The sequence below is a fragment of the Fundulus heteroclitus genome, chromosome 12 (assembly GCF_011125445.2).
Source record: "Fundulus heteroclitus isolate FHET01 chromosome 12, MU-UCD_Fhet_4.1, whole genome shotgun sequence".
In the NCBI taxonomy this organism is placed as follows: domain Eukaryota; kingdom Metazoa; phylum Chordata; class Actinopteri; order Cyprinodontiformes; family Fundulidae; genus Fundulus; species Fundulus heteroclitus.
Genome location: NC_046372.1, coordinates 46,609,966 through 46,631,853, shown reverse-complemented (window position 1 = coordinate 46,631,853; position 21,888 = coordinate 46,609,966). Strand labels below are relative to the sequence as shown.

At 39.1% G+C, this 21,888-nt stretch overlaps 1 protein-coding gene across 2 annotated transcripts in view; it reads right to left on the bottom strand.

Moving 5' to 3' along the window:
- The window catches only part of LOC105915816 (nuclear receptor subfamily 6 group A member 1-A), a 149,959-nt gene that overhangs the window by 42,835 nt on the left and 85,236 nt on the right, over positions 1 to 21,888 (bottom strand). Inside the window, exon 3 of one of the 2 annotated variants that reach the window (XM_012850047.3) lies at positions 15,197 to 15,220. The exons of the other annotated variant lie outside the window; for it this stretch is intronic. Within the exon in view, the coding sequence (XP_012705501.1) occupies positions 15,197 to 15,220 (24 nt within the window). The remainder of the gene's footprint in view (positions 1 to 15,196; positions 15,221 to 21,888) is intronic. 2 annotated transcript variants of the gene reach the window in all.

Here is a 21,888-nt window from a genome sequence, read left to right as displayed (position 1 = left end):
GACGGTCGGTTCTGACGTCTGCAGGAGAAACAATCTCTGAATGAGTTTCCTCTTTTGCTCTCGTTAAAAAAGTCCTTCATGTTTGACCATCACCATTTAGAACATTTAAGTAAAGTTAGCCACGATGGAAAATTTGGACTCAAACAGTTGCAGTTGAAAAAATGACCCAGCCAAATTAACAAAAAAGGGGACGATATATAGGAGGAAAAGGTTTTCTTAGGTCGGCCGAGCCAGTCTAGTACTAAGAAACTCTATGAGATCATCTGGGCTGTGGATAAGAGATGCTCTCTCAGTTTGACAGATTTGGAAAGCTCTAGCAAAGGGGGGAGAGTGCAAATCTTACAGAGTCAGGATGTGAGATCCTAACTGACCCTACCTAAAGAAGACTCAGTGCTGGTTTGGGATCAAAAGGTGCTTTAGATAAGTATTCATTTTAAGGGTGTCCACACATTTGGAAGCAGATATTTTTTTTTCTTTAAATGGATTTGGATGTTTTGCTGTTTAACATGTGGGATATTAAAAGGGGACAAAAGTTTAAGAAGCTATTTTGTTGGTCTTAGTTTTTTTTCCAGTAGAAAACCCAGCATTTTAAGCAATGTGTGAACACTTGTGAGTCACTTTATTCAGCTAGATACGTTTTGTATTTTAGTACATTTCCACGTCGCCTACGATTCGATAAAGAAACGTGTCAGCGAATTAATAATGTACAAAATCGTTAATGAGAACAACGTTAGACGGAGATTTCTCTCTGCATGCGTTAGGCTGGAATTGGGGGAATGTCTCCCACATGCATGTGTGTCGTACATGAGGATGAGACAACAGACGTCGCCTATCTGTGTCTTTCTAGCATTTTTCTAATGACAGGTTGGGCTGGCAGCAGGGAGTCTGCTATACGCCTTCTTCAAAAGAAATGCTGCTCAAGCCAGAGCAGCGCTGGAGCCTGTCAAATTACAGTGGGATCCCACCTCACTTCCTCTCCCTCTCCCCTTGATCTGTCTGTCATTTGTTTTCTCCGCCAGCCCTCCGCTTCCCATCTCTGGTCTGTCAGTGTTAAAGAAGTACAACTTATTTCAGCCTCTCTTTTTTTTTTTTTTAAAGAGACAAAACAGTTGCTCACATCCCCACATGGCCAGAAGGAGCCTGTGCCCCCTCATATTTTGGGAGCGACATTGAAACTTTAGCCCAGCGCCGGCAGCCTTTGTTGGATCCTCTGTCAGACAGATTTTCAAAATGGCAGCCGTTGTTGAATGTGTCGCAATGTCTGGATGCGCAAAAGGGTCCGGGTGGGCGACGCTTTTCGTGTTCCAAAGCGTACCTGAGGCTGCGTCTCTGAAGCCCCTCGCTTCACGTGCGTCTCTACGTGTCGGGGTATTCGTGATGTACGTTGTGCTGGTGAGCGGAGGTGGATCCTGGAGACCATTTTCTACTGCGAACAACAATAGAGGTCTCCACAGTACCGCTGCCTTAGCCCTTCCCCTCCCATATTCCTCATCCCTGCTTTGTCCATATCTAGCTCATCCACCATTTTTCTCTCATCCAACAGCCCCCAACCCCTCTTGATCCCTCTATCTCTTAGCACCCCCCCCCCCTTACCCTTCTCCCTCTTCTCCTTTTCTGTCCAGCCCTCCTCTTCTTGCTCCAGAACTGTCAGATGGTATTAGCTCCTTTCACGCTCATGGCCTGTAGGAATAACAGCCGTGAACCTTGCCGAAGAGCTCCAGTTAGCTCTCCACTCGGCACAGGCTGTTGCACAAATACCAGTGTGATTCACATTGTGGCTCTTTCACCTACACAACATGCCCCAGAAAAAGGGCAAAGTTAGGCAGACGCAATCCTCAGCAGAGAAGGTCATGGTACTGAGCAGAGACGTTGCCGCATTGTATAACACGATCACGCTCACTTAGTAATTATCAGCTTGCCCCCTCCGACTCGGGGATCGGCCCACAGCTTTGCTAAGATCTGGCTGACGTGGATCAAAAATGGATCCTCTCTTTATCTACTTTTGGAGCCATAGGCTTGAAAATTTGTTAAATATTTCATGCTCAGCTTATTTCCCATGAAGCTTTAGCTGCAGGGCAAGTTGTAGATGGCATTAAAAGCCCACTGTGACCAATAAGCTGTAAAAATGAGCAGAAGTTTTTTTTTATTGTGTGGAGAAACAGGGTAAAGTCATTCGGTCACGTCCCGCATACATGTAACAGATGTTTCATACAGAATGCCAGTCTCCATGCCAGCGCCTGTCCAACAGATTTCCAGTTTGAGGGAAAAAAATAAATAAAAATTGACAACTTTTTATATGTAATCGTACAGTCGTGAGAAAAAAAACACCTTTGCAATTCTAAGGTTTTATGCCCCGGCACATCTTAAAAAGGATCACAAAGGATCCTAAGACTAAATGTAGATCTTAGCGCGGCATTTTGGGAGTAATATTAGAATTTCTCAAATTCTAAGTTGGAATTTTACCTTAGTAAGATAAAAGCTATTCAGAAGGCATCCTAAAGTGAATAATTGTCACAGCAGTGTGTCGGCACACTGCTCCCATAGGCATGGGTTAAACGCAGAGACACATTTTCCCTCTGTGGGACTATAACCGGAAATATTTATTTAAGAAAAGTGGCAAACATTTGTTTTTATAATGATCAGTTTGGTTACTGAAGAGGAACTCATGACCCTGAGAACTTGTTGAACTGCAATCCCCAGCAAGATCCTGACCCCAACTTTGGCAGCCATCAGTTTAGAACACTACAGAACAAACAGTTCACATGCTGAAACAAATACTACAGACAGGGCTTTCACTTTTCACATGCAAATATGGAATTTTTAAAAAGGTTCTCCAGTAACATGAATCAACATTGATCCTCAGATTGACCTAAAGTGGGGTTTATGTGCTCTACTTTAGGACATTCAGCATGATCCACGTTCAACAAAGTGAGAAAATGAATGTCTAGAGATAAATCTCTTGAGGCTTTCTGTAATTTCTCGGAGCATCGCATGGTGTGAACCTGGGCTATACTTGCTTGGTGATTATCTAACAAGCAGATTGGCAGTCGTCTTAAATGTTTTCAACTTGTGAAGTTGTTTCATTCTGAATCATGGACATAAAATAGTTTGGAAGTGCTGTAAAGCTGTCCCTGATTGGTTGGCAGCAACCAATGCTTCTCTAAGGCCATTGCCAAAGAGTTCCTTCACTTACATCGTGTTAAGTCATAGGGGTGTAACAATACATCGATCCACATCAATATATCTATAAAACAATTAACGATGCAAAATGATTAAGATGCACCTTTATTTTGAAATTCACGGGGCATGAGATTAAAGTGACCAGGTGATTTATTATTATTATTATTATAAAATTAGAATAATGTTTTTGATTAAATGTCTGCTTAGAAATAAAAAGGTCAAGCCGTATTTATTTATGTAAATAACAGTGCTGAATGGACAGATAATAGCGTGTCATATTGATCAGAAATCGTAGAAGACTTTGTTATATCGGCAAACATTGTATCGTCATCCAAACAAATCGATATAAGATCATATTGTCATGAACCTGATGATACACCACATATGTAAGGTCCAAACTAGCAAACTGCTTCTTCTACAGAGGTTGTTAAACTTGATCATTTGGTAATGAAGTGAATTTGATAAGCAACTCATTGTCACAGATTTCAATAAAAACACCAAAGGTATATATTTGGCTTCACATCGTTTAACAAATACTGAAAGCATTTACTGTTGGACAATTGTTGCACTTCAGGTTAGGTGTACAAAGGGTGACAGCTTTGTTCAGGTGCTTTTTTTTTGTTGGTTTGTTTCCTTGTTGCCAAAAGAGCACAACAAGGTAAACAGGTCAGATTTTGCCAGGCTGGACCCAGATCCCTGAAGGTAGGAGGCCTAACAGCTGGAGCTAACTTGGACCAGGTGAGTTTGAGGCTATCACCGCATTCACACTGATCATCTGATTTCAAGTGACACATACAACATAATGTTGAGGAGTTGAGAAACTGTTCCATGAAGTTGGAGGTAAAGTGCAAAGACTTTTGTGGGGGCTATCTGCACAGTGGGCAAGGCAATTATCAGTTTGACAAGTAAGCATAGACAGATTAATACAAATATGAGGAGATTGTAATTTCTCATCACTCGCTGCTCGGCAAACCCAGCATGGAAGGAAGGCTTAGAGGCTAATAATCAAAGCAGATTAGCTTGAGCTTGGATGGATGCGACGCAAGCCTGCTAATCATCAGCGTGATAAGCATGAATCATACGATCACAGTCAGAAATGAGCAAATTATGATTTTGATGGGATGACTTTGGCATCAGGCGCCCATCAAAGTGCCGGTGGTTGGCTTCCATTTGCTTCCTCCAGCCCATGCCGCAGTAATGCCTTGGTGTTAATGCAGTATGTGTAGGATGGTGCATATTAAGCATGGTGGAGAAGAGTGGGTGCAAACACGGGAGTTTCAGGGTACCGGTGTGACTGATCTCTGGCCCTCCTGCCCTGTGATTTAGCATCAAAATGACAGACTTGCCCCTGATTGGGCTACGGGTGGAGAGCTAATGACATGCTGTGTGGGCCAACGTGACTATTACCCCACTCTGAGCAGCAGGAACTGACAGGAACACAATTCTGTCATTACGCTCTGAGGAGACCTTTAATCAGTGAGGCAGGGACAGTAGTCGCCCTGGAATCAGCAGGGAGACAATGATGTCACAGCCATGCTCCGTCTTACCTCATGCTTTAGGAAGCTGATGGGAGTTTTACATCTCACCTGATGACCAGCTGCATTAGCATTTCTTTGGTAGCAAAAGGTTTTATGGGTAAAAAACCCTGGCGACAAGATTTACATGGATGCAATGTTTGCACGTCGGTCTAAAACAATGTTTATTCCATTTGAATTGCTCTGGATTTGCATTTTTAGCAGCACATTTAATTATAATATGCAAATATCTCTTAGTGCTTTAAGCACATTTTAAACGAGATGCATGCTCTCGCTGTAGCCATCCTAGGTGCGGCTGAGGAGCATCTCTTAAAGGTGGCATGTCAAGCTCAAAGCCTGCGGGCCAGATCCAGGAAGTTATCATTCTACCGTCACATTTCCTATGCAGTATGGCCGCTGACACAGTGCCCCAGCTTTACACTAGCTGCTCTAATAACGTTCTCTTGCACATGTACAGGTGTGAGCCTCTTTTCGCTGTGATGAGACGATCAAAGCTTCTCACAGAAGTCGTCTCGCTGATTCAGACCTTCATTCATTCCTGAAAGCTTCAGCAGCTCAGAGTCTGATCAGAAACACAGTCATGTGGTGCTAAAGAAAGGTAATAGGTGTGTGGCTTGGCTTTTATCAGGGCTACAGTTTCCGTATGGGTCTCCAGTTTGTCCCGTGTGTTTTTTCTGCAATTATAAGGTGGGATTTTAGTAATTGGTGAGATTCTATTGAAAGTTTTTTTTTAAAAATGGACCATCTTTACAAATGCTCTTTGTAGATTAAATTTAAAATAAGAGAGAAAGGCATCAAAAAATTAAAGCTATAAAAACAGGTTTCTCTTGTAAATATAATCAATTGTTACGCAACACTAGATCCACTCTCTACATGTTATCAACTCCTTTAAATTAAATCTCATGTGGCTCATGCTTTTGTAAATTGACTCTGTCACATCTCTTCAATAATGTAATATTTAGGACAGAAAGTAAAAACATTGCATCAGTAAAGTTGGTTTGGGTTCCTGATCAGGAGGTTTTCCACTAGAGAGCCCAGGACAGACTCAGAACCTGCTGGAGGGTCTAAGTATTCCCTTTAACCGGGGGATGCCTCGGGATCTCAAAGAACATAATGAAGTGAGTGTGTGGAGAGAGGTCCAGATTCCCCTCCAGGATCTGTTGCCACTTTGATCGGCTCCTGGATAAGAGAAAAACAATGGCTTGATGGAAATGTGACCTTGTGTTCCTCAAATGGAAAAGGGGTTCATTTTTACTCCACTTTTATGACTTAAAACCGTAGCATGTTCAACTGCCACATTGCATCTGGTTGGAGAATGGCTGCTCACGGGTTGGCATTGGCCTCTCTTGTTCCAGGAAGATTACTTTTAATTTTTGCTCTATAAGCTATGATGTAGGGTTTTGTTGTCAGTTTTGATACCAATAAACAGCCTTCATCATCATGAGGAAGATAGCAACTGGCTTGTTATAGAGGAGAAACAGCAAGGTCAACTGCTGAGGAGGTAAGTAGTTAAAGGAACTGTGGCCTGGAGGTCCCACGGTATGTGGTGTGCTCGAAGATGAAGGCTGGACAGGAGAGCTGAGGACAGCCTACTGCTCACCTGAAGGAAACAGTTTGAGCACTGCTCTCCTAATGTTTGAGGGTGAAAGGTATTTTGTTGTTTTTGATCGGTTCCATAGCAAGGTCCCTGAAGCCAGCTCGATCTACAGCTAACGTCCGTTCATCCAGATGCAACAACAATGGGCCTGCTGTGAAATTCATTTCCTGATAGCAAAAGGCTATCACATAGAACGGGTTTATGGTTGAACCACTTCAGACTAAGAAGTGGATGAAGATTGCATTTGATATCTGCACTATGAAATATATTTATTTTGACCTCAAACTGTAAATAGTTGTTTTAACAGATGTGGTCAAAATAAATTGAATATGTAAAACCTGTAAGGTCTGATTTGATTCATGAAGCTATTTGAGGTATGACCGGTTCCCTCTTTTTTGATTTCTCCTTTTAATTTGAAGTTGGTGCAGCAATGGGATAAGGGCTTCTAGTTATGAATGCTTGTGCAAATAACATTTTATTATGTTGCCTTTTTCATTAGGAAAGATAATAATGAAAAAATACAACCCAATGAGCAACACAACAGCTGGTTACCATGGAGACTGAATACAGGCTAGTGAACAGGAGTCACACTAATTTATTTGGCAAATCCTCCTGCTGCTTGGGCATCAGGAGATGCAGAAGGTCCTGCATTCGCCAAACTTTTGTTTGGGCTACCATCTGACGGACAACTTACTTCCTCAGTAACATCCGGACAGGGGGATCATAGTTTCATCTTTTTTTATTACTTTATCTTCTTTAAGTTCTCTATTGTGTGACATGTATAACAGAACTTTGAGTTTGTCCAACAATGTAAAATGATTTCATCAATGAAATGTGTTATCACTACTACCAGTAGTAGTACTATGATGAAGAAAAATGTCCAGTAAATGTATACTTTAGCTTACGGTGGTTTGACATTGTCCTACAAAATAATTTAACAAACTAGCAGTATGGGCCTTGACAAATAACAACAGGCTTTGTTTTTACCGTTAATGAAGAAGATCAAAAGAATTAAGGTTTCTGAATTTTTCTGGAACATCAGAGAACATTGCAAAATGCAACTAAAAGTAAGTAAAATTTTATTTAAATTAGTGTATTTTTCCTTAATTTGAGCAGATAAATAAGACTATTTGCCAATGGAATAAGATTGTTGCTCTTAAAAAAGGAACAATTCATCTACACATCTTATTTCATTTTACGGGCCAAAATACTCACTACATTGGTAAATAGTCTTATTTAGCTACTCAAATCAAGGAAAAATACACTAATTTCAAGACAATTTCACCGTTTTTGCAGTGAACAAGATCTGGCTTGGAGGAGAATTAGCCTGTAGTGCATGTAGGAATCTTCGACCTGTGATAAATAGTCCGCTGCAAGGATAAAACAACCTTATGAAGCGCTGGAGAAATATTCCAGCACAGCTTTGACCAGAAGATGGCTGGTTCCAGCTGACAATGTTAAACATTATTGCAGCGAACACATGAGTTTTCTTTGTACTTGCACCAGAGGACTCTCTGGCCAGCATGTTTTCACCAACAAGCTCCGCAGATAATTATGCATGCCATTATGCTGTCGGCTCAACACAAAATTGTTCCAAAATGCGATCTGTTCAGTTAAAAGCCAAGCGTGTGAAAGAAAAAATCCCAGATAGATCCATGCCATGCCAGTGCGTCGACAGTAGCTTTCTTATATTCTGGTTATGAGAAGCGCTGTACAGAATGTTCAATGGATGTGTGTAAATACAATTTAGAGACATCATCAACGTTTATTAAATCACAACTTCTCTATCTTCTGTGTTGATTGGTTAAATAAATATAAAACATTTGCTATATAAACAATAACTTCAGTGACCAGGCTTTTATTATCCTTAGTAATAATGTAACACAAGTAATAACGAAATGTGGTTCAAATGTACATTGTAAAGCTGCCGTTGAACAACAATAAGGTCTCTCTAAGTCTAAGACATATTGAAAATTTGAAACGAAAAACGTATTAATGCATTTGGTGTGGCAATATCATTTATTGAAAATATTTGCTAAATAAAAGCACAGGCATTGATATATTTAAAAGAAATGTAAATCAAAAGTGTAGAGAAAAGTAAAAATGCTGAATCATAAACAGGATGGAGTTCAACATTTGGTGCGAACCAGCTCCAACATGCAGACGTGTGGAGCTGGTGTCCAAAGAGCAGCAGCCTTGCCTCAATGATCCCAACCACCCTTTGAAGCTTTTGAATCAGGCTGGAATTAAAGGAGCAGTCTGATGGATTTTAACGGCATCTAGGGGTGACGTTGCAGAGTTCAACCTAGACTAAATAGAACTCATCTTGAGCTCTCCTACCAAGCCTGAAGAAGATAAAGTAAATAAAAGTGTTTGATCTAAATACTAAATGTCCCACATTACCATAAGCTTCCTCCTAGGTGTATGATCAATGATCCCAGCTCCATCTATCCTTAAAGCCAAGTAATCTTTTGAATTTTAAATCCAGCCCTGATAACATCCTTTGGTCTTTTGGCTCTAAAAGTGATCATACAAAAATTGTCTTCAACATCTTGCGATGCTATCTTTGATCTACATCATATATTTGATTGACCATATTGGATATTTAGTTAGTAAAGTTATTTAGTTAGATTTTCATTTCACAATCCAAATCAGCTTTATTTGGGAAGATTGGGTAAACTACGAATTTAATTTTGGTTCCACTTTGCTTTCAATAAAGACATTTTAAACATAAATATATAGGAAGGGATATAAAAAAACATTTTAGGAGACATTAAAAATATGTCTTATGTTAATTTTTAGGAAACTGAAATTTACACTCTTGCATCATCGTGGTAAGGTTATATATATATATTACTGTTTAAGGACAAACTGTTTCCCATTTCTAATTGGTCCACATTTGTGTTGCTTAACTTTTTTTTTTTTTTTTTTTTTACAGCCATCTTACTGCAGTTGGTCCTAAACTCTGGAACAGTCAGAGTATTCATCATCTGAAGATACTTGGGTTCTCAAACGTGTCAGCCTGAGCACACCCAGCACAGGAAGGACATTTTCCAGCCACACTCCACTTCAACAAGATTGAAAAAAATATATATTAGTCAAATTTAATTTTAGCTAAATGGATACAGAAAACAAAATGGAATTTTGCAATATTCTTTAGAATTTGAAGTTTTTCTTTTGGGAACTAGTTACTGACACCTTTTCCTTCAGATTGCATTTTAAATGAAGGAATAATAGAGAAGAAACAGCACATTAATAATAATAATAATAATAATACGTTTTATTTGTAGGCACCTTTTTGGACACTCAAGGTCACTACACAAAAGCAAACACATAACTTATAGAAGAATCAAACTTCTTTACTGAAACTATTAATAACAAGGCACCTTTCTAGACCCCCTGTACTTGTAAGTAAAAAAAAGTGTTACTTTTTATGAACCATAAAATTAACCTGACCACAGAAATTCAACAAATAAAAGAAAAACAGAACATTTGTTTGGTTTCTTTGCTAATAAGTACTGAAATGAATTGAATAAAAAACAAAATGACGTTGTGATTTTTGGCCAGTCATGAACTTTTTTCCTAAAAAAGGTAAAATAAATGAAAATAAAATGATTATTCAGATTAGTGCCTTCAACCATCACACACAGAAGATACAGATGTCTATTCATCTCTTACCATTAATAATGAATTTCAGTAGATGCCTCATTATTTCTCAGAGATGTCTTCCCTAACTTAAAGCAACAGCTTGTAAACAGAGGTGGGTGGAGTACCCATGAATTGTACTCCAGTAAGAGTGGAACTACTTGAACACACTTTTACTCAAGTAAAAGTATAAAGTAGCCAACCTAGAAATTACTGAAGAGTATAAAAGTATTAGGTAAGAAGACTACTCAAGAAATTAGTAACTAATTATATCATCTCATTTAATATTAAAAATGTAATCGGAAAAAAATATACAGTCATATACAAATTCTGGTATTTAGTAGAATAAAAATAGTAAAAATATACAATACAAAACATAAAATTATTACAAAATAGTATCAGACAGAATAAACCTTTCAAAATAATATTTTTCAACATAAAACTTATGAAACCAATACTTACAGCAGTTAATGTATGTATAGTATGTTGGAATAGTGAAAAGTACTTCCAATGACAATATCTAGTGTGTACTATATGTTCACTTGATCTCCTAATGGCTCAGTGAGTTCAGCAGACAGAAAACATTAAAACCTCAAAGTTGGTGAACAAACAGGAAGTCTCACTTCAACATTAACTGTAGGTGTGTCTCTGGTGCATTTTTGGTTAAAACAAGTCTGTTCTCTACTCATGCAAGTTACTCACAGTAGGTAGAGTAGCCAGAAATTTCACTCAAGAGTAGCAATACTTTTTGATAATATTACTAAAGTAAAAATAAAAAGTAAAGTGCAGTAAAAGTACTCCTAAAAGCCCATGTTGTGCAAAAAGTTACTTAAGTAAAATGAGCTGAGTAAATGGAACTAGTTACTGTTAGAGATGGGATGTATGAGCGGAACGGTCAGCTTAACATGGGAGCTGCATGCTCACGTAGATGGTCTTGGACACAAGGATATGACACAATCTAGCAGACAGCAACCCAGTGGTGACACATTATTTCACTGATGACACGTGAAGAAGTTTACAGCCCTTGCATGGGCGTGTACCTAGACTTCTTTATAAGGCTTATGAGATGATCAGGCGGGGCTCATGCCACATTCCTTTTACTCACGTCATGTCCGATCAAGAGCCCGTCAGCGTTGATGAGTTTGTAAACGTTGCTCTGACTTTCTTCGACTACACAAGTTGACTAATATTCTCGAAATTCTCTGTTTTGAGCATCTTGTATACAAACCAATATTTAATAAGTGGGGGTCGCCTGAAGGGTAAAAAGAGCTAGGTCCACTAAGGGTGGTTTACCACCGACCGGGTGCGGTAGCTTATAACACACCTCTGCATCTAATAAAGGGCAGAAAGTTTAATTCATTTATTTAGATTTTTTTGGTGGGTTTGGTGGTAGTGGTTTTGGTGGGGGCAGAAAAAAAGATTTGTCAAAAGCAACCTTTATGGGGGGATGGCAAGGATCCAGGGAAATGTACTATTGTAAAATGTACAAATGGAACCTTAATGTCTACAAGAAGGGGTGTCCAACCTTTTTAGTACACGGGCCAAAATTGTCAAGTCAAAGGAACTCAATTGCCAAAAAAATAAACAAATTTCTTTTCTGAACCAAAAAATTACGTACATTTTTTACCTGCTCTAAACAATACAATAAATTAGCCAGATTTTATTGTAGGAAATGAATGTGTAAATCTTTGTAGATCCAAAATAAAAAACAAGGGTTTTGCTTATTTGTTGTATTAAAAGATGGTCATCTAGTTTGCAAATTATTTTAAATAATTTTATATGACTAACAATAATAAACTTTACTTTTTTTGGTCTAGCAATATAAGAACAGTATTCGGTTTAATGCACCAAAGTCTGCATTTGAATAAGTAAATATCATTGAATAGATGTTACTATGAAATTAAAGAGAATGTCAAAAGTGTGTTTATTAAAAGATGAATACTTGGTGCTGTACTTCACATTTTCAACTGTGGAATTTTAACTTTTCTGTAATAATTTTGTCCTAATTAAAAACTAATATCTTCTGTATCAGCCTGTACTGGTAGGCCAAATCTTTCTTGAAATGCAGTTGGGGGGCCACCCAAAATCAGTACAGGGGCCACAAATGGCCCCCGGGCCGCACTTTGGACATGCCTGGTCTATAGTTTACTGAATAATTGGTATCTAACTTATATGAAATGGCATGACCATTTCAGTATTTAATACTCTTAGTAATAGTAACAATTATTCCAATTCGCCACTTGACATACCGCTAATCACCAGAGGGCAGCTGTTACCATCGGAAAAAGAACTTGCAAATAATTCAGTCAGTCATCAAGTCACAGTCAAAATTAGTTTTCACATTTTCTGTGCGTTTGCTGTTTTCCGCCCTCTTTTTCTGTCTGCTTTTGGTGGCTCTGCTCTGTCCTTTCTCTCCTCTCAGTCTGGGCTCTATCACAAACTACGCAGTGGTCAGCAACTCACAATGCTAGGCCCCTTCCCCTCCGCATTACACAGCAGTCTGTCACAAGATTCATTTGGTCAACAAAATGCAATGTCTGATTCCAAATGTTAATGTGTTACATCCTATGGGTAAGTGGAAGAAAATAAAATGTGTGACATGTATATTGCTTTAAGTAGCTACTTACTGGAAGTCAATTATTTGTGATTATGGGTGTGTTAGCTGTTGGTACTAAGGTTTGTACAATGATTCAATGCCAACAATGCCCCCAACGTTGGTTACAGAAACTAAATCACTTTAGTTAAGATATGTGTCACTTTTTAAGTTACAAAAGTATCATGCAAAATAAGTACACACTCATTTAAGGATAGAAGGAGTGGGAACCGATGACCTGAAAATACTCCATAGGTTCTAGGTACCTTCAGAGATAACCCTAACCCAGAACTTGGTGGAGGAACTATACATCTCATCTGGCCTGAGAAAGCCTTGGTATCCTCATGAATGAGCTGGAGGATGTTGCTGGGCAGAGGGCTAACTTGGTTTCTCTACTGGACCTGTACCCCTGCCACCCCATCTCGGATAAGGAGAAGACAATGGTAGGCTGGGTAATTATATTTTCTGTGAGTAAATACAATAACTGAACAAATACTGGACAGTGGGGGGATGTTGCCTTTTTTAATTTGTCATATATTCATGATAAATCAAGTAAAACCAACTTGTTAATAAAACGTCTCAACCAAGTTATATAAGAGTGTATGAAAAATTAAGAGGTTGTCAAAAGCCCTTTATTAGAATTAAAAGGAGAATTTATCTACCCTCATTTTATAGAGAGCATCCATACATTTAGCACAGCTTACTTACGACTTGCCAAGCAATTTACAGGAGCACTGGGATAAATTTGCCGTGTACTTGACACTGTGTGAAATGGCATTTCGCAGTTAAGTCCTCTCATCTCCTACTTCAAGCAGATTAACACCAACTAGGATTTATTAGGAGGCAACACCGGCACAGGTTTGTCCAGGAAACAAACTTCCAGAATACACCGCACAGCCTCTGTTCTGTTTAATCATATATTTGCATTATTTGTAAGATGTTTGCCTAACAAGCAAGAGAGAAAACAATATTTTAGTTTCACCTCGATGAAATATTTTAGTTTCACCTCGATGTAAAGTGATCAATCACGATTATGAAAACTACTCCTGATGGTTTTCTTTCTAAAGATCACAGTCAAACATGGAGAAAAAACACTATGCTTTCATTTTTTTATATAGGTTTACAGAATGGCTTTGGTGTACTGAAGGCCCAACTAGAACAAGAACTATTTTCTCATTGAAGATGGGTCATGGAACGGTTTCCAGAATGGCAACATCCCAAAACACAAAAAGAAATGCGTTAAAAGGAATGGGTAAGGAAGAAACATGTTGAGTTTCTTCTTCTGGGTTTCCTTAGAGAGGAAACTGTTTGACCAATCTGTATAATCTGATTGAAATTTCACTTTGGAAAGTGTCTTGAGATGACATGTATCATGAATAGGCGCTATATAAATAGTATTGAATTTAATTGAATTAGTGCCCATCTCCAAATCAAATCTAAACCTTAAAGAAAAGGTTGTTGTTCTGTGGAAGACATTACAACTTCTGCATGTCAATTGAGAGCCAAGCAATCTTAGGGATTTTAAATTTATAAAAGGAGGAGTAGGTCACAATGTCTCCAGAGATGGCTGGAAACCTAATGACCTACTACAAGAAACATTTTACCCATGACCTTGGTTTCTCCACAAAGTTTGATGTAATGTTTTGTTGTGGGATCACATACTTATCTTGAGGACGTGGAAATCAATTTTAAAATTGCAGACTGTTAATTTCTTCATAGGTGAGCAAATGTACTAAATCAGCAGTGGGCGTCAGGAGGTGATGAAGGAGTTATGGACAGAGAAAATAGTAAATGGCATCAAAGGAAGCACAACTTTTTCAGGAAGCTGCTCTGAAAGCAGGGCTATGATGCAGTTTTGTGATTCAAGTGATTGAGCACAACAATGGAGTAAGGATAAAATGGATTCATTTTTCACCAAAGGTAGTTTAGGTCACTAATAAAGGTGTTTGGGCTGGTTAGTCAGGCTTATTAGACAGCATGTGGCCATAATCCATCCATCTATCGTCTTCTGCTTATCCAAGATTGCGTTGCGAGGGCAACAAGTCAAGGAGAGAAACCCAGGCATCACTCTCCCCAGGCTCCAGCTCATTCTGGGAGACCAGGCATTTAACCAGTGCGTTCTTTCCGATCACCAACATAGTGAACCAGAAATCATCAGTACAGAGACTCTATGGCCAAACACTGCTTTAGCCATGTTCAAGATGCTCTTCCACTGATTTCTGATGTCTTTAACGTAACAGTAGTTGTTAGCTACTGCGTTTTTGATTGGAATTCCTGGGGGGGAAAGCAGGTGACAATACCACATATAACAGTGTAGCCAGGGTCAGAAATACCTTTATTATCCAACCTGCTACAGCAAAATATTTCAAAGTAAGACCGCATATTGTGATAAGGACATATAAGTGGGAAGGGACAGATCTCAGCAAAAGATACTCTGAAATTAGTGTTAGTTCTTCAACTTATTATTATTATTATACAACTACGTTTTTGCTGCAAACCATAGCAGTAAAAATATCAGTGAAATAGGCAATGGCAGCAGTGGAAGAAGAACACTAACAGAATTCCAGGTTATTGACAAATATGTTAGTATCTTAACATATTTGCTACTTTCATCAAGCAGCACTATAAAAAAAACATTTTACTTACCTAGATTACTGTCATTGATTGCATCTGTGGAAACAGAAACCCAAGTTTTATCAATATTCATGATCAACAGAGTCGGAATGTCTGGGCATACTTAAACGGTGAGACTGCAGGATTGTTCCCCAGTAATGTTATGTCTATGTGCTTCGCTGGGAAACTTTCTGACATGCAGGGGCCTGCACTGGAGAAAGAAACAGGTATGCATACTGAACCCAGATCAGATCCCACTGATGCGAGCGGATCACTGTTACTGTGGGTGCAATGTTCAATCTATCTCTACAAGGAAGGAACAAGATCTCTCCTGAGAACGACAAACATGCAGGGTTGAATGTGCCCCACCTTACATCACTGGAATTAGTGTTCAGATGTCAGTTAGATGCTATAGTCCATCTGTTCTTTTACAATATAAGCTAAAAGTAACAAATACTTTGTCCTTGACTTGGAGGAGAGATATGTACTCTCACGCTCACCCACTGTGTGCTACTATGTTGAAGATACCTTCATATGTTTTGGCCAAATTCCTTCAATTATTACGTAATTTCAGCAATTTTCAAATAAAACTGTTTTGGCAGAAACAAACAGAGTGAATTGGTCTTTTTAAGGTATTCTGTTATAACAATCACCTCTGCTTCTTGAAGATTAACAAACTTGGTGCATAAGGCTGGAATCAAATGACTCAAAAGTTTCACATTACGTTTTATATTCACTGTCAAGACAAACGGGAGATAATGATCAGAACAACCTGAAGTAAAAGACCCACAATGTTTAGGTCTCTATCAAATAAGAGAAAAGTTAGAATTTCTTTGATAAAATGGGCTTGCTTAGCATAATAGCACATCCTCAAAAATAAATTTGTTCATAGGTATTTGATGCCACACCGAAAATGTAATTTGCCAAGGTTTCTATAATAGTCTGCAATGAAACTTGTGGAGTTAAACTAAAAACAACACAAAGGCCAGCAATTTGTTGATCCATATTAGAGCACAGTCCACATGAGGAGATAATAGGTGAGGCTTTTTCAGCAAAGCTGCAGTTTGTATTGTGCTAAAACCAACAAAACAACTAAAACGTGTACAGTGAGACAGAAGGGAAGAGAAAAAACAGCAAGAGACAATCGTAATGAGGACGGTGATCTAGGGAGCAGTTTGGAGATTAGGAACAAGCTCCATCTCCACTGCATAAGTAATTGTCACAGTAGTGTTTGGCCAAAGATGAACAAATTACAACTTGGCACGAGCACAGCCCACGCTCTACAGAGCCTTAATGACATTTTCTAAGGAAAAAAAATGTATATCTTGAAAATGGGGCTTGAAAGGGTGATGTAACAACTGCACTGCATCGTGGGATACGGGGGCATCAGGAAACCAGCAGCAGACAAAGTGAAAGTAAATGAGATCCTCCGTGAATATGCCAACTTTCAACTTTCAAAAACTTACTATGCAACAACAGGTTTGATTCCAGCTAAGTTTTACCCCAGTTCACGCCGCCATGCATGTGATCGCAACATTTTTCCTGTAAACCAGGCAAACGATGGGCCTGATGACTCTCCATTGAGAGGGGCGAACAGTTCCAGGTGAATCTACATGTAAATCTATAGCCCCATTTACACTACCCTTGTTAAACTGATCCATGTCGAGCTCGGACCGAGCTTGGATCAGTTAACCAAGCCGAGCTTGGTTCTGACGACCATTTACACATCACGCTATCTCCTAGTGACAACCTATGGTACCACTGCTCTCTAGGATTGAAGGAGGGACTCAAGCAAATCAAAATGGCGGCGCCCGTAACATTCAGGAAGTTATGCTTGGTTATAATTGCTTTTTGCGGAGAGTCAGACGAAGAAGGCAACCTTTGGTGAATTTACTTGACGGAGTCGGCTTTTGGGATGTGCATAAGACAAACAAATGTCTAATCAGGGCTTACAGACGCAGAAAACAACGACAGACGTTGAGATTCATCACACTGCTAAGCAGATTCATCACTGGAAATCATGTGGCACGGTAGGGAAGCTACTATTTTTATCAATGTCTGAAACCACAAAATTAGTCAGCTGACTGTAAGGAGATGACGCGGTCTGCTCATTCGCTCTTTGTTATCTGAGAACCGAGCCAGGGAAAAACCGGGCCGAGCCCACTCCTCGAACTAGTCTAGATTTAGCGCGGTCCAGTTCAGTTTGCGATCCATTTACACTTGAAAGTTATCTCAGTTACCGAGCTCGGACCTGTCTCGGCACGGTTAAAAAAGGGTAGTGTAAATGGGGTATATGCTCTAACGAGGCCTTTCTGGCAGGTCTGTAAAGCTTAGAACTCCACATTACTCCAGACATTTTGAATTGAGAAACCTTACTGGATCGAAGCTTCAGAACAGAAATCTGGTGGTTTTATTTTTTTACCTTTTTTGCATTTTACGTACCTCTGAAATTATGAGTTTTCTCTTTAAGATGGAAACTTTGGAGATCCCAGACCCACCCAAAACTGCTTTGTCCATGTCTGAATTATTCGCTGGTATAAAAACTAACTCCACTGACCAGATAGAAAGCAAGCTCATCTTCTGAGAATGGCAGTGGGCGGGGGCAGCATTTATCATGCTCATATGGAGCTCATATGGAGCAATCCCAAGGATCCAAGAGATTCTTTTGAGATAAGCCTTCAGAACAGGGTCTAGCTTGTCTCGGTAAAGTCCATCGCTTATCTCTTTAGTATGGTCCATTTTTCAAGCATTTTTCATCTCTAGCTCTCACAGCACAGCAACGTGGAGAAAAAAAAAAAAAAAAAAAAAAAAGCTGTTGCCCCGGAATTTGGCGACTGCAACCCACAATGAATTGCAAATTCACATGCCCTTTTGAGCCCCATAGAACACTGTATTTCCTGTACATTAAGTCAAAGATGTCTTGCTAACAAAGCCAGGACGGTTGGCGTGGCTAGACATGTAATCACAATGGTCATAGAACACCAAGTATTTGTGAAAAATTGTCTGTTTTCTTTCCCCAAGTCTTCTTCTAGATTCCCTTATGAATTACAATAGTTTGTAGGACATTCCAGCTCAACCAAAAATCATAACAAAATGAGCAATATTCAAAATAAAAGTAGTAACGTCTAACCGCAACAGCAGCTGTGTGCGCGGTGATTTTTTTTAGATGTCTTTCAAACTACACCACAACTGCCTCAGCTGACTTAACAGATTCGTCTAAAGGCTACATAACCCCTGCCTTCCTCATCAGCAGCTCAGTGAAATTCTCCTGACATCCCCACACCGAGCGCCGAGAGCAAGGCGGCCTTACACGGCAAAAAATGGTGACATCACTCAAACAGGAGCTAAACAAAAATAGGCCACAGCTGTTTGGATCTTTAGGCTACAAATTAGACTCAATATGTCACCCACAATCACATCACGGGAAGGACTGACTGAGAAAGCCTTCTCCGTCGGAACGGGCTGCTGTTGCCGCCTTCCTCTGGCTTCCGTTCTCCGCTCCCTTTTCCACACATGCAAGCAGAGCTCATGCTAATTTGTGTTAGACGAAGACTGAACGACGGAGGGTGCATTGGTGGGGAATGGATGAATTATGGAGGGATTTAAATAATAAATAGACCCCTTTTCAACTATACCAAAAAGCCCTGAAAGGGAGGAGGGGTATTCAGGGAGGCGGTGGGACACTTTGTGGAAAACATAATCTAGAAACCGAACTGGGGCATGTGAATTATACCTTACTGGGTCCATTATTGCTTATCAAAGCATCAAATGAATGATTCCATCCATAGGAGCCTTTATGAATGCATGTTTAGCACTGCTGCAGTTCCACAGGAACCGGGAAGCAGAAGAAGCGAGGGATGCTTCCCCACGTTCACATCAGGAAATAGAGATGAAACACCTGGGAGGATTCACATAGCTGTCAGCACACAGACATTAAGCCTCCACATAAAAAAACAGCTCAAGAAACCTATAATGATACACACACCGCATTTACATCAAAAGAGTGAGAAAACTAAACATACATTGTACATTTATCTTCTTAGATACACATACAGTAATCCTAACCAAGAGACAGCTGATGAAAAAGGAGGATTGTAGGTGATCAAAATATCAAATCTGTTAGACCAACACTGGTTGACTCTGGTCAAAACATGAACTCCACCAAACCCAAACTTCAAGTTCAATATAAGACATGGAAATCAGATTTTTAACAAGTTGATGTTAAATGAACAGAATTTGTTACCAGTGTCTTAAACCTGACAGAGTGGTGAGGATATCAGGATTTGATGATAGAAAAAAAAAAAAAACAGGAAAATATATGTTGGTTATCACAATGTTTAAAAAAACTCAACTACAATTGTTTATGATGGTGCAGCCCTGGTGGAAGTATTTATAATTTCAGTATTTAAAAAGATAGTGTTGTAGTGTTTTCTCAAATTTGAGTCACAAAAGTCAGGCTGAAATGTGATCTAACCGGGTTAGATCAGACAGCCAAGAGGTTGATTGGCAAATCAAGACAAGTGAACCAGTGGCAGGGTCAAAAACAAAAAATAAAATGTTGAGTAGGTAAGAACAATAACAGGGTAATGGTCTGCCAGGACTCACTGTTTCAGAACACTTTGCAGCATATTTTCAAGTCTGATGAGCTGCTGCTGATTTAAACACAATCTGTCCCTAAACCTGAAGCACCCACTGAAGGAAAAAAGGAACTTTAGAAAGGGACTTTGACAACGGCTGAATTGTAGAATCTTCCAATGAGGTTAAAGCTCCTGTTGGTCGTCCATGCTGTGTTTAGAACGTACCATAGGAGATCCAAGGACAGAGAATTGATGGACCAGTACCAGAACCACGAGCACCATTGCTCTTGATGGGGACCAAGTATTAAATACTGCTGGGCAGTATAACAGAACACATTAGTTCCTGCCAATCTAAATAAGTAAATCTGCCTGAAAACGCAGCATGTCACAGGTGCTGTGTCTAGAGCTCTGTAGCCACAGGCTGGTCATGTATTCATTGCTAAAGGTGCCTGCAAACAGTGACAAGAGAACAATGAGGGGAGAAAATAGCTAAAACGTTTATTTCCCTCTAAATTATCCAGATCAGGTTCTGACTCAGCATTATACAGAGTTTTGGACAACAATTTTTGAAACATTCTAAATTTGCATCTCTACTGAGAACTTCAAGGATCTGCTACTGATGCTGTGCTGGAACATGCTGGATTGATAAATGTTGACAGCCTTTTGGTAAATCATGTTCAATGTAATCGTCTAACAACTACATTAAGTAGGCTAATGACTGATATCATATGTTTAGTAAAGATTGAGCTGTCAACTCTAATATTGTCTTTTATGAGTGAAACCCTATTCAACTGCAGAGCTGTTCAAAGGCAACATTTACAATGGGTAATCATAATTTAAATTATTAATGACTGATCACCCCAGAAAGATTTCTCAAGGCACCTGCATAGTTGCAATAAATGAATGAATATGTCAACAATTCAGCACATAAGTCAGAGTCTCAAATATTAAGTTGGAAACAACTGGTATTTCTTCTAAATTAAATGTTATGGGTGAAAAATTATGAAAACTATAAACCTATTATAATAATTTTACTGTTAAAGACACTGGGTTTAGGTTAATCCAAAATGTATTCATAGAAAAAGTATTTTTTTTCTATGGAACTGTCAGTTTTATAAAGCTCAGAGCTTTATAAAACCATTGATGGCGAATGTACACAAAATCTCTGATCAGGGCATCGCTACTAAAAATACAGACAGAACTGGTTTAGATATGGGCAAGTTCGTTAGCATGTCTCAAGTCAAAGTGAAAACCTAAATCCAATTAAGAATGTTTGACAAGACCTGACAGATCTGTTCACAAATACTCCTCATCCAGTCAGAGCTTGAGCTGCTCTGGGTAAATGGGTAAAAGTTTTAGTCTCTAGATGGGCAAAGCTGGTAGACTCACCCCAAAGGTCTGGCAGCTGTAACTGCAGCAGCTGGATGTTCTACAAAATATTGACTGAGAAGGAGCAAATACACATTCATTATTTTGTGAAAACCTTTGAGAACCAATGATCCTTTACCATTTATCATGAACAATCCTAAACTATACCTTCATTCAAGTCTTGCGAGAGATTATCAATTGGATTTAGGTCTGGACTTTCACTATGCCACCCTAAAACATAAATATGCTATGATTTAGAACATTCTATAGGAGCTCCGGCTGTATGTCTGGGGTCACTAGCCTGCTGAAAGGAGAACCTTTTCCAGCCTCTTCAAGTGAAGAGAAGTTCAAGGAGCATGGACATTTTTCACAAGAGTGGTAAAAAATGATGTTATCTTTGGTGTTTAAGTAGATGTTTGTGATGCTGAGAGTCTAGACCAGCATTAACACAATAATTTCTCAATCATCGCATAGAAAGAAAACAAACAGGTTATAAATAAAAGCTGCCAGGCCCACAGCTTTACACAGAAAATAATATTATTTATGGCCATGAAGTTAAAAGATAAAGAAATTTATTTTGTTTAATTTTCAGTTTTAATAAAAAAAATCCAACCCATGCAAACAGTGTCCTTTAAAATCCTTCTTGCAACATTTCCAAGGTTTTCAATCTGAGTCTTTTTCAGGCTAATGTAAAAATAACTTTAATGCTGCACTGATCTAGCTGTGTGGTGTCTTTTCTAATCCCCAACTCTAATAGGAAAAACTGTTTCCCAGTTTATT